This window comes from Drosophila simulans, chromosome 3R (genome assembly GCF_016746395.2).
Source record: "Drosophila simulans strain w501 chromosome 3R, Prin_Dsim_3.1, whole genome shotgun sequence".
In the NCBI taxonomy this organism is placed as follows: Eukaryota; Metazoa; Arthropoda; class Insecta; order Diptera; family Drosophilidae; genus Drosophila; species Drosophila simulans.
In genome coordinates, this window is record NC_052523.2 from 15,008,600 (window position 1) to 15,025,973 (window position 17,374).

At 41.6% G+C, this 17,374-nt stretch overlaps 2 protein-coding genes across 2 annotated transcripts; both read left to right on the forward strand.

The window, feature by feature from the left end:
- Positions 1-2,970: 2,970 nt before the first annotated feature.
- Positions 2,971-4,741, forward strand: LOC6728574 (UDP-glycosyltransferase UGT5). The gene is made up of 2 exons (XM_002103879.4): positions 2,971-3,268; positions 3,328-4,741. The coding sequence occupies exons 1-2, from the start codon at positions 3,022-3,024 to the stop codon at positions 4,632-4,634; spliced, it is 1,554 nt and encodes a 517-aa protein (XP_002103915.1). The 5' UTR covers positions 2,971-3,021; the 3' UTR covers positions 4,635-4,741.
- A 10,832-nt stretch (positions 4,742-15,573) lies between these two features.
- LOC6728575 lies at positions 15,574-16,654 on the forward strand. Its single transcript, XM_002103880.4, has 2 exons — positions 15,574-15,725; positions 15,779-16,654. Exons 1-2 carry the CDS (start codon positions 15,715-15,717, stop codon positions 16,554-16,556), a joined length of 789 nt encoding a protein of 262 aa, XP_002103916.1. The 5' UTR covers positions 15,574-15,714; the 3' UTR covers positions 16,557-16,654.
- The last annotated feature ends 720 nt before the right edge of the window (positions 16,655-17,374 follow it).

Genomic DNA, 17,374 nt, shown 5'->3' on the forward strand with positions numbered 1-17,374 from the left:
GAGTGTTTTCATAACCATAAATGGGTTTAAACTTATGTCTTTGTATCAAGACACATAATGAAGAATGTATAATTTTTGTATATTTTTCTTTCAGTGCATTCATGCGTTTCTTTGTCGCTTCGTTCCGATTTGTTCCGATCTCTTGTTTTTCCTATTTTTTTTTGCTTGCTACTAGTCCTTTTCAACAGCAATAAAAGTCGATTGTCAACGTTGACTGGCATTCTTCGAGCGAGTGAATATGTAGCGAATATTCAGACTAGAATCCTGGAAGGATTCAACTTGCTCCTGGTCGAGTGATTTTCAGGTATTCAGAAGCTGGGTCCGAGGTCCTTTTGCCAAACTGCAGTTCTGCCCATCACTTAACATTCACTAATGTCGTCAGTCCGGAGCAGAAAAGATATGGTATTGTAGAGAATGGTGTGTGGAAGTCGGAAGCTATGCAGAAATCAAAATGCTTCATAAAACGGAAATGAAAACAAATGAAAAATGATTTTTACTTATGGGCAAATTGTTCCTCGGCACTTCCAATCTCAATTCCTGGCCAGCCATTGTTGCATAGTTCGTGCAGCAAGTGCTTGTTGCAAATAAATTGCATTTGCACTTAAAGCATCGTCAATGTGGCAGCTGTTGCTACTCGTTGTTCGGCCCTCCGGATAATTCCTTTCATCCATGGTAGTCAGACATGTGTGGGTTGTTTGTAGGTGGGGAAAAATACACGACAAGGTAAGCCTGATTAATGTTGTTCAGGCTTTTCTACTGACGAGACGAGACGAGTCGAATAAAGGCCAAGAGCATTTAGTGCACAAAAGAGATAAAGCCAAGTTTTTCATTTTCAGGCAGTATCCCAGCAGTTCAGATTTCATGCTGTTAGTGTGGCAGCTTAAGTACTAATTTATCGCTTTGTTAGATGCGCAAACTGCATTTGCGCAGAACATATTTAGGATTTTTAAATATTTCAAACTAACTTAACTAAAATATTTGATTTAAATTTAGAAAACTTATTAATTGGAATGAGTTGATGATTTGAATAATCCTACGAAAATATATACTGTTAGGAATGCTTTTAAGCCCATCCTTTTTCTATATGCACAGTTACACTTCACATTGCGAAGGACCTCTTCTCAGAAATACCCGTTGAAAAGTGAACAGCCTGCTGTTGACCTTTTCTTAACCCCGGATCAGTTGTTGACTCGCCACGAACTTGAGCCGACCCCTTCCACCCCAAGATGATGATGAACCAATACAATAGGGCACCAGAAACCACAAGATGGCCCACTTGTAGAGCTCTCGCCTTACACATGCCCTTTATTAAAAAATTAAAATTGCTAACCGAAGAGGGGCGGAAAAGAGTTGGGCCTTGTGGCCTTTTTTTGGTATCATTTTTTTGTAGCTAAAATAATCAGGCAACTTAATTGAATCAAGTTGCAAGGCGATCCGGGGCCGACCAAAGGAAAAGCCTCATAATAAACGGCAAAAGAAATGGCCAAAGAAAAGAGGGGCTAAAGAGCTCAGAGGGTTGCAGATCCACAAAAAAAAAGGGTGAAGACGAAGTGGGGGAAAAGATGGTATTGGGTTGGATGAAAGGAGTAAACAAGGACTAAGGAGTGAAAATGTGCGCAAGAAAGCAAATAAATTGAAGTGAAAACAAATAGCCGGGGATGTGGCTATGGTGGTGGATGTCCTGGTCCTGGTCCTGCTCCTGCTCCTGGTGGGTTACAAAGGAGTTCCATCGTGGGGTTTCGGAAGCTCGGAAGGGTCCAACTGGGCGGACATTCCGTCAGAAGCCCACAATAACAACTCCACCTTATTTATAAATTAACAGTAACAATTTTTCCCGCCGGACATACACTTAAAAATTTTCGTGCATAAAAGTTTAATATTTCTGGCCCACTCACTTTACATTTTCTGTTCATTTTTGTTCCTTCCTGCTGTTTTCATTCTACTTATTTTCATTCTTGTTGTTCTTTGTCTGCCTCTCTGTGTGTGTGGGTGTGTGTGGGTGGTTGGGTGGGTGAGTGTGCTTTGTTCCGGGAAAAAGGAAGCTCCGGACAAGGTCCTTTGCCGTCGCTTAAGCAAATAATTTCTTTTCTTAGGCAGCGCTTTGGCCTTTATGCTCCGCCGAGTTTCGCCTCCTCCACCGGCGAAAATTCCCAACTGGCCAGCTGCATTGGTACTCGTTCTGAGCCTTTTTCTCGTCTTTCGGCCCAGCTCCCTGTTGTGCGTTTTGTTTTTAGTTGCCTGCTCCGCTTGTTTGGCCTGCACTTCTCACGCACATTCTTCGGGGAATTTGCCCAGCACTCAGTCCAGCGAATTCCGGGGACTCCACGGGAAGATCTTTAAAAGCCCGTCGGGAGTTTGCCAACTTTAAGTAGTTTGCACAAATTGAGGAATTAATATCGAAAGAGGAAACTGCGGTAGCCCTTCGTTTTCCGTGCAGTGTAAAGCATTTTATGGTGCACATAAAATACAAACACATAGGTAATGTAAAAGCGATTAACAAATTTCCAAAAATATAACGATTTGGTTATGGTGTTTGTTACTCTTTTGTGATAAACATTTTGATAGTGGCACCGTATCGTACCGAATTGGATATATAAATTAGATTAGATTCTCGTTCCAGGAACTTGCTTCCAAAATCTCATTTGAAGCTCTTGGGCAATGTTTAAACAAAATGTGAAATAGTTTGCCCGAACCGCTATAAAGTGCTTTCATAAGAAAATCTACAGAATCAATAAAGATAATGACTGCTCGGGTGATTGCCGGACGAATTAAGTGTCGAGCATGGACTACCCTAACCCTAACCGAGGAGGGTTCCCTCTTGAAAGTCGACTGTCTCTCTCTTTATTAAGTAACAACGATGAAAATGCAAATGCCAAATGCCCTTTATCATCGTGAATGGGCGGTATTTGCCGCTCGAAAAGCTCTCTCGTTCGCTATCAACAAAAGCTAAGCATATATGTATATATATATAGCTTGGCCGATCTGTACAATTAGTCGCTGCAAGAGACTCGTTCCGCAACCATGAGATTATTGCCTGTGATCGCGATCGTGTTTTGCGCTTTGAGCGCCAAGCCGCTCCAAACGGAAAGTGCGAAGATTTTGGCAACGCTGCCGTTTCCGGGTCGATCCCAGTACATATTTATGGAGAGCTACTTGAAAGCCTTGGCAGCTAAGGGTCACCAGGTGACCGTTATCAATGCCTTCAAGAACAAGGAGACGCCAAACATGCGCTTTATTGAGGCACTCAAAGCGCACGACTTTGCTGAAGGTGTGCATTAACATAGAGAAGTAATAGTATTTTGTATTTATAAATCTTTTTGTCTACAGAGATGATGAGTTTGCTGAATGTGCCTCTATTGTGGCAGCAGCTCAATGCCATAGATTACATATTAAACAAATTCATCGATACAACAATGGAGGACGAGGGTGTCCAGAAGCTAGTTAACTCGGGAGAAACTTTCGATCTGGTGCTGGCGGAGATGCTCCAAATGGAACCACTGTACGCTCTTGCCCAGCATTTCAATGCCACTTTAGTGGGATTCTCCAGCTTTGGAACCGATAGAACAATTGACGAGGCAGCTGGAAATATATCACCCATATCATACAACCCGCTGGTGACCTCTCCTCGAACCGATCGGATGACCTTTCTGGAGCGCTTGGAAAACCACTACGATGTCATTTTGGAGGACATTCATCGGCACTTCGTTCACCTGCCACATATGAGAAAGGTTTTCAAAAAGTATTTCCCGAATGCGAAGAAAACCATGGAGGAAGTCATGGATAGTTTTTCGTTGATTCTGCTGGGCCAGCACTTTTCTTTGAGCTATCCGCGACCCTATTTGCCCAACATGATTGAGGTCGGAGGAATGCAAATCTCGCACAAGCCGAAACCACTGCCAGAAGACATTAAACAGTTTATTGAGGGTTCGCCACATGGTGTTATATACTTCTCCATGGGCTCCAATGTGAAGAGCAAGGATCTGCCACAGGAAACTCGAGATACGCTGCTGAAGACCTTTGCCAAATTGAAGCAGCGGGTGCTGTGGAAATTCGAAGATGACGAGATGCCTGGAAAGCCAGCTAATGTTCTGATTAAGAAATGGTATCCCCAGCCGGATATTCTGGCCCATCCGAATGTGAAATTGTTCATCAGCCACGGTGGTCTGCTGAGCAGCACCGAAAGCGTTTACTTCGGAAAACCCATCCTGGGATTGCCGTGCTTCTATGATCAGCACATGAATGTGCAGCGCGCCCAGCGAGTGGGCTTTGGCTTGGGTTTGGATCTGAATAATCTGAAGCAGGAGGATTTGGAAAAGGCCATCCAAACGCTGCTCACCGATCCGAGTTATGCCAAAGCAGCCTTGGCCATTTCCGAGCGGTATCGTGATCAACCGGAATCAGCCGTCGATCGTGCTGTCTGGTGGACGGAGTACGTGATCAGGCACAATGGTGCTCCACACCTGCGAGCAGCTTCCCGGGATCTCAACTTCATTCAACTGCACAGCTTGGACACTCTCGCTGTGATACTGGCCGTACCTCTACTAGTCACTCTGTTAATCCTAAAGTTATCTTGTAAATTACTGAGAGGCAAGAAACAGAAGTGCCCACATTCTGATAAGCTCAAGAAACATTAGAGGCTATATACATATATATGTTTGTTGTTTACAATTTTAAGAACCTTGTTTTCTTATCATTCTTATCTATTAATACTATCACTGAAGTTATATTTTTTATGGCCAAATGTTGTGTCTCATTTCAAGGGTCTGACGCTTCTTAAACGAGTTAATGGGGAACACCATTGCCGCGATCGGAATTATTATTTTTCTATTGCTATCAATTGTTATCATTTGACCAGCTGTGCGAGTGTTTTGACTGAGTTTGCTACTGATAACGCTCGGATGAAAAAAGTTTTTATTTACACAATGAAAATGGACAGTACTTAATTACTTATCAATTTGATAATAAATCAAAATGATAGACGAATAGATGAATTAAAATACTTCTTATCATTACTAGGCCAGTCCAAGCAAAAAGCGGAAGCAATTTTTTCATTCAAAACAAACACAGCATTTGTTTATATTCCGGGATGATAATAATAGTTAACTATTGTTTTGCATATAAATTATAATGTCTTAATTGCAATGAAAATGTAAAGCTTGTGGCTTGTGCAATACCAATTACATAGCTTCCACATCGTCCCACACGACGTATGAGTGATATTTAACAAATTGGCATTAAATTGTTTTTTGTACTTCCTTCGCCTCGCTTTTAGTTTATTAACACCCTTTCTTTGGTTGATTAAATGAAAGGCATTTAAGGATATTTGTTTTTTTGGGGAGTCATTAACGCTCCCGGTCCACCATGCCTTAAGCCACGCCCACTCCTAAAAACTTTGCCTAAAGTACACAAAAATTACAGAGTTAAAAGTATCGCTGAAAAAAACGTTATCTTAATTGCGGGTTACTTTTTTCAACTGGTCTGCCAGCTACCTGGTCGGAATAAAAGAGTCGTGGTGAGGAGAGGGACGCCGGCGGAAAAAGTGAACCCAAATTTGTGTCCGTTGCTAGCACCAGGACACGCCCTAAATCACTGGCTTTTTATCAACTTCAACTTGAAACGAAATTCAAATGTTTCGCTCGTTTTTCTCGGCCTGCAAATGCGATTCGGCTCCGGCTGTTGCCCCTAACAACTGGGAAAATGAGGGGCGGGGTGGAAAACTGGAGTGAAAAAATGCGATTCACATACGCACTCGGGAAAATAATTTATATTCTCAAAGCGCATTAAATCATTTCAAATTTTTAACAAATTTCATTAATTACGTATATTCCCTTGAAAACGGTTTGTGATATAGAAAATGGGAAATGCTTTTTTTGCTCTCATCTAGCATGAAAGATGTCTTCGCCATAAGTTTAAATGAATTGATTTATTAAGGTGATACCGTTTGTATGTTATTGTTTTGTTATTTTTGTGTATTTTTTTAAAGTGTAACTACACATACGCAAAAAGGAAACCTGTCCCTAGCCACTTTGCACTAAGTACTCACACAGAATTCCGTTTGAAGTTTTTGGGTGCCGGGTTCTGGTGCTTGGGCTCTCGGCTCCCGGTACTCGGTTCTCGGCCATGAAGGAAGCACCTGTACAGTGGGCACCCAGCCCTCGGCAACCGCCTCTTCTTCCATTGCCACAGTGCTACACGTGCACAGTCAGCGGGCCATCGCTGCTCGGCTTGTAAATTGTATCCGTTTCAGGCACATAAATTGTTGTCAACTTCCGTTGGCTGCGACAACGTCGCCGCCACTGACCACTTCTGTGTCCAGCGATTCACCTGCTCCACTCCGGCGGGGCTGCCCTGACCCCCAGGAACCCCTTTGCCCAAACTGGTTGCACCAGCGTATGGCCAGCTTTGACTTGAGAGCATACGCCAGAGCCATGGCGTTTGTCTTTCTACCATTTTTAGAGTCCTCGATTGGGGTATTGCGATTTTATCTCGCGATCTGTAGAGCTATATAGACTACTTAAGATTAGTAATTTATTCTATTCATGCGGACAATACAAAAGTAATATTTAGCCAGAGAAGCCCAATAAATAGAAAACAAATCAATAATTTTATCTATTAACTACAATAAATAAATGAAATGTTTTGTTTTTGTATCTTTAAACTGTATGAATCAAAAATCTTATTTATAACATGTTTTATGAACATAAAAACATCGTTATTGTTTGTTACTTATTGTGTAAGCATTGAAGCTATAGTGATAATGAGGACTCTAATAATTATATATATTCACATTACCTAGAGTACTTTAAACTTCGGCATCCGAGGGATACTATTTCCACCATGATTGGTTTTTTTTTTTCGCCCGTTAGTTCAGCTTGGGCCAACTTTTGCTGTCCATGTTTTTTTAGCTTGCTTTTGGCCTCGTTGGGCGTTTTTTGCGCTCTTTGCTGCTACTCGATGCAGCTTCCAACTCCAACGTAATTGAATTTTTAATCTCGTTTATAGTCAAGTGATCTCTGGCATACACTCCCGGTGTACAACTGCGCATATTTTACGTGCCCGGTGCTTTGGTAGCTTCTTTCTGCTAACTGCCGCCTTGTCCTGTTCCTGCTTCTGTTCCTCGTTTGGCTGCTCCGAATAACAGGGGTCAAATACACTGGGCAAATAAAGTTGGTAGCGTGGGGGACATTGCCTCATAATGAGTGCCCGTCGTTATGCTAAATAGTTGGACCAAAAAATAGCAACTTTTTCAACGAAAGCAACCCAACCCCCATTCCGACCCGAACCCGTACCGCCCACAACTTGCAGGTTAATATGCACACCGAATTGCATATTCAACTTTTCGGATATATATACGTATGTAATAAAGTGTATCTCAAACAATGCTCTGTCTGCGGGCGAGGCGACACAAAAGGACCGCAAACAAGTGCTTGCCATTGAGTTATACAATGCCCTCGAAAAGTCCGCAATGCAAATGTTTTAATGGAGTTAGGCGAAAATCCCACTACCAACCACTACACCGAATGCCAAAGTAAATTCGGTCTTGAGTGGGCTAAAAAATCCGGTAAGTGCGGCAAGCTGTTTGCGGCGGAATCATGACGTGTCAAAGGCGAGTAACATGTGCATCATTAACTGGCTTACGTGCCGACTGCTGCGTTCAATTAAGCCTTAATTATAACCACTACCCGCCGAGGACCTGGCTGCCTGCCTACCTTCGGGTGCGACACAGTTTACCCCTCCTAATTATCGAGTCGCAGAGATTCACGATTCGATTACGCATGATGGCAGATTAGGAGCAAGGATTAGCGAAATCCTGCAGGCAGGCATTATGGAAAGTTAGTTTCACTTGGACTATATTGTTATGTTTTTTAAAAGCTGGTCTACATTTTACTTGTACCTCTTTGAATAGTTTTTACACGCACATTTGGTATACAACTTTTTGACCCTCCTATGCGCATATATTACTTGGCTAACAACAGGGTTCATTAGATGCAATGGTGTAGGTCGCCAGGATCTAGGATTGCGACCAGACCGTAACACTGGCAAATAATTATGCAAGTCGTCATGGCAATAGATGCTGCAGTGCCCAGCCATTAGTAAACACGGTCTAAGCATTAATTAAATATTAACCAAAGCAGACATGGAGGCTTCGGTTGGCAATGTTGTTGGGTGAATCGGTCCTTGTTATGTCACTGTTATTGTTGCATTTGGCCAATGTTTGATTTTCATTAAAACCACTCAACCGAGTTGCTTATCTTAATTATGAGATTTTGCCATAATATTTGCATTAGATGGGAGCCAATGCAACTGCTAAACAGCAACTGCAACTGCATAATGCGGCAATGCATCTCAGCTGCTGCAGTAAAACCACTCATTCCTCATCTAAGCACTGCGAAAAATTCCCCTAAAATAGGTCTTTAAAGTTTGGTTTGGTTCATAGTTATAATATATTTTCACCGAAATCAAATGGAAAATCTGGTTATCTTTCATATCCACAATTACAAATATATTATTATATAGTATTAAATATAGTATTAAATAAATCTTCAGTGTACAAACTCCTCTGATTGTCCGTCTTGGCCAGAGCAATGCAAATGTTTGTGGCTTTTGCTCGAACTTTGCTGGGCAAACGTTGCGTATACGTAATTTAGCATATTCAAGTGTAACAATGACCTGGCCGAAAGTGGAGTTTCTGCTACGGTCAAGGATTGCCAACACCCAGCTCTCCTGACGCCCAAAACGCCCAAACGCCTGGCGTTGTGCTAAATTTTTTAACTGCAATAATTATACGGCAATTAGCCAAATGTTCAATAATGCAGCACCAGCTTCAGCTTCAGCATCGGTTCCATTTTCCATTTCCCAGTTTTCAGCTGCGCAGCCGTTACAAAATTTTTGACTGCACTCGGGTAAACTTCTAATTGCCATTAGCGCACTTTACTTTTTCCTGCATTTGCTGCTTCGATGGGCGGTGCTGGTAGCCTAGAATATGTGTGTGGCACTGGGTGGGTGTGGGTGATAGTGGGTGGTCGGCCGGTCTGGTGGGGCAGTGAAAGTGGGTGCAAAAAAGCGGCGAGCTGCAGGTGAGCGCGTAATTAGACCGCGCCGTTAGCTGCCGCTTGGTTGGCTGGCTGTCTGTAATTTAGTACTAATGGCGCACTTAAAGTGCAGGCAATTATTGTAGACCTATGCGGACAAGGTGTGCACTTGCTCACAGAGCGCTATTCCCATTCCCATTCCCATACCCATTGGCAATACCAAGCCCAGTCCTCTTGCCATTCCGCCCACCGATCCGCTCCTCCAATATAGTATATCCCTGTATCCCACTACAGATCCTGCCGCTTTTAGCACTCACAGTTCGCGCTCGAGTGGTTTCAATAACAGCGCCTAGTCGAGGAATTTCTATGTATTCGCTTCGCTCTCCTCTCACTGTCTAGTCCTTACTGTATTGCGTGTCCTGTGCGTTTCTGTGCGCGTGTGTTTGTGTGTTTGCTTGTGTGTGTGTGTGGTTTACTGAAGAGATGGCGGCTGAATGGACGGTTTTGCTGCGTTTTCGAGTGGCTCGTGATGCAGTTAATATGCCACCGGGCAAAATAACATCTCAACGGCGTAAGCCAGCAATGAAAATGGCGCGTTCTTACTCGAGTATCTGCGTATCTCTTCAGTATCTGTAGTGGATTATATCTCTACAGATTATTACGATACGCTTGTTCTAGCTTGTTTGCCGAGACTCTACAGATTTGCAGCATGGGCTTTTAACAAGGAAATGTTAACTTTCAGTCTAGTAAATTGGAGTATACATTCTATATATTCTTGATCTGAAAAAGTAACTTGTTTCCTTTGATTAGTATGTATTTGTATACTTCAAGTATTTTGTAGAACCGTTGCTGCTTGCTTTAAATTTCCAGCCAAACTACGTAGATAGAAATGTTAGTCATAAATTCAGCATTTCAGACGGCTCTTTTTGCAGCGAACCAACTAGGATTTCAAACGTCGCCCAGTTAAGCTGTGAACAAAAAACAAACAAAAAACACAGCGCATGAAAAAGACAAAAAACAAAAAAAAGGGCAAAGAATCGAAAATCAAAACTTGTTTTTTGCCGCACTGAGCGCGGGTTTCGTTTCGTTTGCCACCCCGGACTGTCAGTCATATAAATCTTATTGAACAAAAGTTTGAAATACTAACACTTGCTGCCTGCAATAGACAGGATCGCGCCGTCGGGGGAAGATGGCTGGCAATTTACACGTACGTCGGATAGCGGTCCCGACAATCAGTCCATAACTGTGCTTTTATGTGCCAGTTCATTGGAGACTAATGCCATCGCTATCAGGAATATGCAAAAATCAACTCGGCCAAGTGTTGCTCGAAACGCGCCGCCGCTGCAATCTGCAGCCTCAACCCGAGCGTCCTGCTCCCATAACGATTTCTGTTCGCGAATCCTGCTTTTTCCTGAGCTTCCAAACAACGGAAAACAATATGCAAGGGCCAACATTTTTTTGGGCCATATTTCCACTTGCTACACTTGAATCAGATTCCTACCACTTACTTTTGAACAAATCAACTTCGATTATCATAAAAATGGGCATTTGGTGCATTAAATAGTTTTAAATGTAGTGTTGATCCATATACATATATAATTCCATAGTGAACTTTAATATGTTTTTAAGGGCATTCGATGGTTTGCTTTGCCAACAGAATTTCCTGTTCATTTTTTACAGCAGATTCTTAACAAAAACGGAAAACCAAGTTTTGACAAGCTCCTGCATTCGTCGTTGGGTGGTGGGTGGAAAATAAAAAAAAGACATGTGTGCTGGTGGACAGGAAAAGGGGCGGCTGGTAAAACAAAGTGATGTGTGCGGCATGTCTTGATTTGCATAAGCTTCGGCATTGCATACTCATTCCCTCTTTATGCATATATCTGCGCTTTTGGCCCCTCACTTTTTATGACAGCGACAATCGATAGTTAGGGGAGTTGGGTAGGAGGGGGAGGGGGGAGTGCGTCCTGCTGTTTGGGGAGTCATCAATCAAATTTTCATATGGCATTTGGTCCCCGCGTCCTCAGTCCGGACTCAAATGGCGGAGGATGTGAAAGCAAACCGGAGTCTGGTGGGCAAAGCAATTGCGGGCAGGGCTTAATTAAAATTCATGTGCCTCGTATTTATAAATAACATTCTGCTGGCGCCAGTTGGGGATTAATAAAAATCGATAGGCAATAGTTCCAGACACCGAATATTCGAATATGATGTAAAAAAAATGGTGACCTGGCAGCGTAATAACCTGAAAAATCGCTATTATAGCCAAGATATGAGAACGTAAAATAACTGAGCCACTTTCACAGAATTCATTTTACATGCATTCCAGTTGGTTCATTTTTACTGGCAATTAAACATTAAAAATAAGCGTGTATTGAAATGACCACGTACCTTTAGTACAGATTGAGATTAAAATGTTGCTTGTTTGTTTAAAATGCAACTTTAATAAAATCGCCTGTCCAACTCGCAGCGAACGCATAATTTATATTTACATTTGTATCTGGAAAATATACCACTATATTTTTTATAGGGCTACGCTTAATATTTGCTTTAGTAAATTCAAATTACTCATTTTCTGCATTTTAAAGAGTCTTCAAAGTCGCTTTAAAATTATAATTTTTAAAGGGTCTTCAAAGTCGCCTTAAAACTATCATTCATTAAACGAAAGTTGTGGGGTTTTTTGTGTTTTATTAACTTGCCCGTTTGAACTTATGCGAAAGTTGTGCCTTCAATATATTCAGCTGTCGATTCTTTGCCGTTTTGGTTGGTTCTTTATATATTTTTTGTGTGTGGTGCCGTTGACGATGGTGGCACCCAAAGCGCTCATAAATCAAAAAAAGCTGTTGTTTGCTCACAGGCAGCAAACCAGCCGGCATCCCCTTTGTTGTGTGTGTTTGTGTGATGTGTGTATAAATCACAAAGCATGTCCTTTGCCAATACAAACACAATTGAGCATGCATATGCAACAGCAGCAGGCGGAGAAGGAGAATGAGAAGGACGGAGGCTGAGCAAAAAGTAGTCAAAGAAATTGCGTTAAAAAATTTGATTAAAAAGTTTGTCGCCGATGGGCGTTGGTCCTTAGTGTGTGTGTCTGTGTGTGTAACTGTCACAGACACACGCTCAGTCGGCCATTGTGCTTATCGATACGCGGCCATTGCCATTCGAGCCCCCACTCTTCTGCCCGCCCCTCTTGGCCACGTTATAAATCTCTCAAAAGCCAAACAAACCGGGCAAGAATTCAATTTTACAAACTGACAACTAAGACAAGGCACAGACCGCAAGGGAAACGAGCCAACCAAGGTGCCGAATGCATTAAGGACTTAAGAGAGGATTTATAGAGAAATATTATTTAGTTACATTTAATAATAAATAATAGATAGTGTAATTAATTTTAGCTACGAATGCATTTTGTCTTGTATTGAAAAACTTGTTTGTTTAAATGGATCTTAATCCTCCTTCATACTATTTAACTGCCTTTATTTATGTATTAACTATACCAGTTAGTATTACCTTAAGAAAGGGCATTCATTTTTAGAATATAATGTTGATAATTAGTAAAGGGACGTTTGTCAAAAAGCTTGTCAGTTGCAAATGTTTTTATGTGTTTTCTGTGGCCCACTAATTGGGATGGAAACGTTGGAAAAACTTTCACCAAAACTCACCCAGGCACACCCGCATACCAGATCCTGCGCTCCCACCCTCTCACAACTTGAGCTGCGTTGGCTGTGTCACACCTGTCGTATGCGCAATTAAAAGTTTGCTTTCACTTCGATGTTCCTTGGTTTCCTTTTTATTTTGCCCTGCTGTCGAAATTGTAATTGTCATTTTATAGGAAACGTTCAACGTTGCCCACGATCTGTCCTTGCGCTCATTTACGTGCTAGTGTGCATATATGTACGTGTGTGTGTGCTTTTCAGTTGCTCTAATGAAATTAGCATTGTTAGAAGGGGCATAAAAGGGAGGTTAAGGAATACTAACAGTTTTTCTCGTATCCATTGCAACAAGTTCAAGGTTCTGCACACCAACACAAACAAACACACACACACAAACATCTGGACTTGTGGCAAATGCAGCGCTAACAAGCATTTTCCTACTCATATCCACAAAGGAAATAGGTTTTCCGTTGCATTTGTTACAAAAAAGCGCACACACCGAGCCAGAAAAAGTGGATGGAGAAAGGAAAAGCCAACTGAAGGCGGGCAAAAAATGGCTTTGTGTGGCAGAAGTTCCAAAAAACAAAGTTTAGGCTGCCAAATGTGGAAAGAAAATCACGTCGCAGCCTTGCAACAGCAACCGAGTGCCACAAAAAATGCGTAACAATGCCACCGACTTTAAATGTCAGCCCGAAAGTATGCAGGCCTAAATGCCTAAAGCCAACCTTATTGGGCAAAACGAAATCATGCGGCTAAAACAGACAGGTGCTTAGTTTTGCGGCTGGCTCTTACTCTCAGCCTTCGGCTTAGCTCAGTCAAGGTGCACGGCAAACTTTTAAGCCTGACTATGTGTGAATCCATGGCCAATGAGGCCGAAAAAGGCAGAGGAAGTTATGAATGGAAAAATACATGAAATGTTTCGGAAAGTGAAAGGGCGCTTTACACTTTTCTAAGTAGAATAATATCAGGCAATATTTAAGTACTTAAAGTTTAAATTATTAGAGCAGCGGGTTAATGAATTCACTTCCAAATGTGTGAAAATCGTATAATTTTATTTATATGAAAATATTATCCAGTTATCTTCTGTAACAGATTTGAAAACTTCAGTGACTCGTGGAACTACCCACCAATGGTAAAAGTAGCCCTTTTTAAGTCCTTGACTTGGATTGAATGAAATGCAAATACACATATATGCGAATCCGTCAACGAGTCTCAACTTTCCGCATACAATCACATCCAATCGGCGCATAGGTGAAAGCATTTCCTTCGCCTGTGCGTGTATGAAGTTGAGAGTGTTGTAATTGAAATCGCATCGAGACGTGAAATGAAACGTAAAGTCATCGAATCAATTGAAATGAAAATTAAATTAAATGCATGCGCTCATACATTTATTCATATGCCTCAGACGCAGACGCACACAGCGCCAAAAGCACTCACACACAGACACGAACTCGAATCTTAATTAAACACGGATACGCATATTGAGTTCCTTGAAAGGCAAAAGCAATCGCCTGACTTCTCTGTCTGTGTGAGTGCGAAAAATGGTTGAAAGCAGAAGGGACTCAGAGAAAGAGCCGAGGACTGAGTATGCTTTGCTTTTACGATTTTGCTTTTCAGCTGAAAACATTTTCCATTCATATATGAAGAAAGTATTGCCAACTTATTCGCAACATGTGAAAATATGCCAGGCGACAAGGGTTTTTACCTCGATATTGCCCATATTAAGTATGTTAACAATAAAAACTCCGATTTACTTTCGTATATTTATTGAAAAATCTGATTTGCATTTTGAAATTTCTTTGGGGTGTGCTCTGCATTAAGGGTTATTAAGGAAACCTTTAGTCGCCTGCGCCTTATCGTTACATTGATTATACGTATATAGGCTTAATGACTCCTTGGCATGCTTTTTCCACACTCTTGTTCATACAAACTTTTCCATATAGTTGAAGCGGCAGGGAAATTTTTGCAGGCCCCGGCCAAGGCCAACATTGCCTGGCTTCTTTTAAGCCTTAATTCATTTTAAAATTCTACTGATTCGATTAATTTTAATTTTATTAACCTGCACATTGACCGCGTCTTTTTGTTAGCTTTTATGCGTTTGTGTATGCGTTTGATTTATGAAATGTTTTCACAGCAAATGATTGATTGATTGATTGATCGATCGGCCAAAGAGTGACTGAGTGCATGTCTTTGATGTGTGGCAAGGAATAAATATCGGATTGGGACCAAAAGCAACGATAACAGATGCTAATTGAGCGTGAAGTTTTCCGAGCTTTCCCGGCCCACAAACTCATGCAAGCAAGAGCGGAAACGAACACGAAATCTGTCAAGGCAGCAAAGGAAAACCGCAGCCACGCAAAACTCAAATGAATTTTATTAAATTAAAATGATTTTGAGAGTGTGTATAGATGCTGCCGGGTTTCTTTGTTGTGTGCGACGTATTTATTTAGGCAAATGATTGCAAAGAGCTGCAAATGAAATTTCAGCGGTTGACGGAACGCTTTCAAAGCCGAAAGACCTAACTTCAATTGGCTGTGAGTGAAGCTGGGCAAAAGGAAAATAACGAGTGTTAGATTAGCTTCACGGGGGTAAGGAAATAAACCAAATAAAGCCGCCTGGCCATCGGCAAATCGAATTTAAGCTCATCCAATCGTCGCATAAATTTATGGCATATGTACAGGATGTCGAGATGGTCCTCAAGTCCTTCGACAGGTAATACAATTACAGCTCCAATCGAATTTCCATCAGTCCATCCGATAATAAGGGAATTGAAAAAAATAAATATATGTATATATATCTACATATGTGCGCTCTGGTAATCAAAGCAAATTATTCGTGGCAAACTGACTGGTAGGAAGAGATGCTATGAAAAACAAGATTAACCAATGAAATTATTTTAAATATTCTCTCTGTGAATTTGCGATATACTTCAAATATGAATAGTATACCTTTTTTTTGTATTCCTATCTAACACTGACAAAACAATCTTTGTTAAACATTTCCGAAATTTATTTGACAAAAGCCCAAATATAAAAATGAACACTTGGTGAGTAAGTGATTGTTATCAGCGGAAAGCTAAGCTCATTTCGTCCTTTTTAGTCGCTCATTGGCTCGAGGTTTGAATAGTTGCAGTCCGCAGTTAAGACACTTGCTCGCCCAAAAACCATTGATCTCGGCGCGTCTTCTGGCTTCTAAAGCTCCTAAGGCGAGTGGACCCACGACAATTGGACCTAGTGGCGATATCCTGGTCCCACCTGTCACTTTGAAAGTGATACCCTTTCGTATGCCTCCCGATTTGCCCTATGACGATCGAAATATGCTGCTTGGCAGGCAGTTATCTCCACATTTGTCCATCTACAAAATTCAATTGACTTCCACCTTGTCCGCATTCCTGCGAATTAGTGGGTTCGTTCTGGCCGTTTTTGTTTGGTTCGTTGGAGTCAGCGGCCTTTGCTTGCAAGGCGATATGGAGGGATTTATAAAGAAACTCGAAAAATGTGACTGCCACGGCATGGTGACGATGGCCAAGGTGATGGTGACCATGCCATTTGCCTACCATACAGTCGCCGGAACTCGACATTTGATCTGGTACTTGAACAAGTTCCTTACGATACCAGAGATCTATGCCACCGGCTATGTGGCTGTAGCTCTAGCCATTGCTCTGTCCGCCTTTTTGCTGGCCGTAAAAGTGGGCGAGAAGGTTAAGGAGGAGGTGGTAGATCTCACAAAAACCAAAAAGGGTCAGAAAGCTAAGAAAGAGCCTCCAAAGGATGCGAAGAAAGATGCAAAGAAAGATGCTCCTAAGGATACCAAAAAGGAACCCAAGAAGGATGCAAAGGACAAGAAGAAAGACGAGGATGGCAAGTCTGCCAAGTGATCAAATACGATTGTGTTTTGTGTTTTATTAGATGACTTTGTGAAGTTTTTTAAGTCTTGCTATCCAAATCTAAACGTATTAAATCTGTAAAGAACGAATTGATTCTAAATTTTCTTCATAATTCTACAAATGTTTGGTTGAAAGCTATTTCTTTACGACTTTTGGGTTCAACAACGCCACAAAATCATTCTGCACTCAAATTGCATTCTAAAGTAGGCAGCAGCAATCAAGGGCTGTATTAAGAAATTAAGCCAGGCAGAAAGTTGCTTCGGCCACGCCAACTTGAAGTCAAAGATGGTAATTAGAGTCCATGGAAAACTTGGCCAGGCCTCTGAGAAAATATGAATATGTGCTGAGGTGAATGTGTACGCATATGCATATGCATATGCAATCAAACAAAATGCTACACTGAAAAATACCTAAATGATATAGTGTTTAATTTTTGGTTGTAAAAGATCTCTACTCCTGCATGAAAAGTTATGTTTATTATTAATAGACATATATTTTGTTCTATAATTTTCCAAGATTTTTCCTATATATTTTTGGCCTTCCAGTGGGGACACGCCCATAGGCATTTTTCCACTCCACTTGACTGTGGACTGTGTGCGTGCAACAATTGTGCGGCCAGAGCAACTTGGCCAACTTTCGGGCCAAACTGCACGCAATGCAGCCACAGCCAGTTGAATGAGTTCAAGGCTTTTTTGAGGTTTTCCCCTTTAATTATGAACCACTCAACGCCAGTCAAGTGTGGTTGTTGCCATTATTTTTACTCTAGATCCACGTTTCCTCCGGCTCCAATCCCACGCCCCAAATTTTGG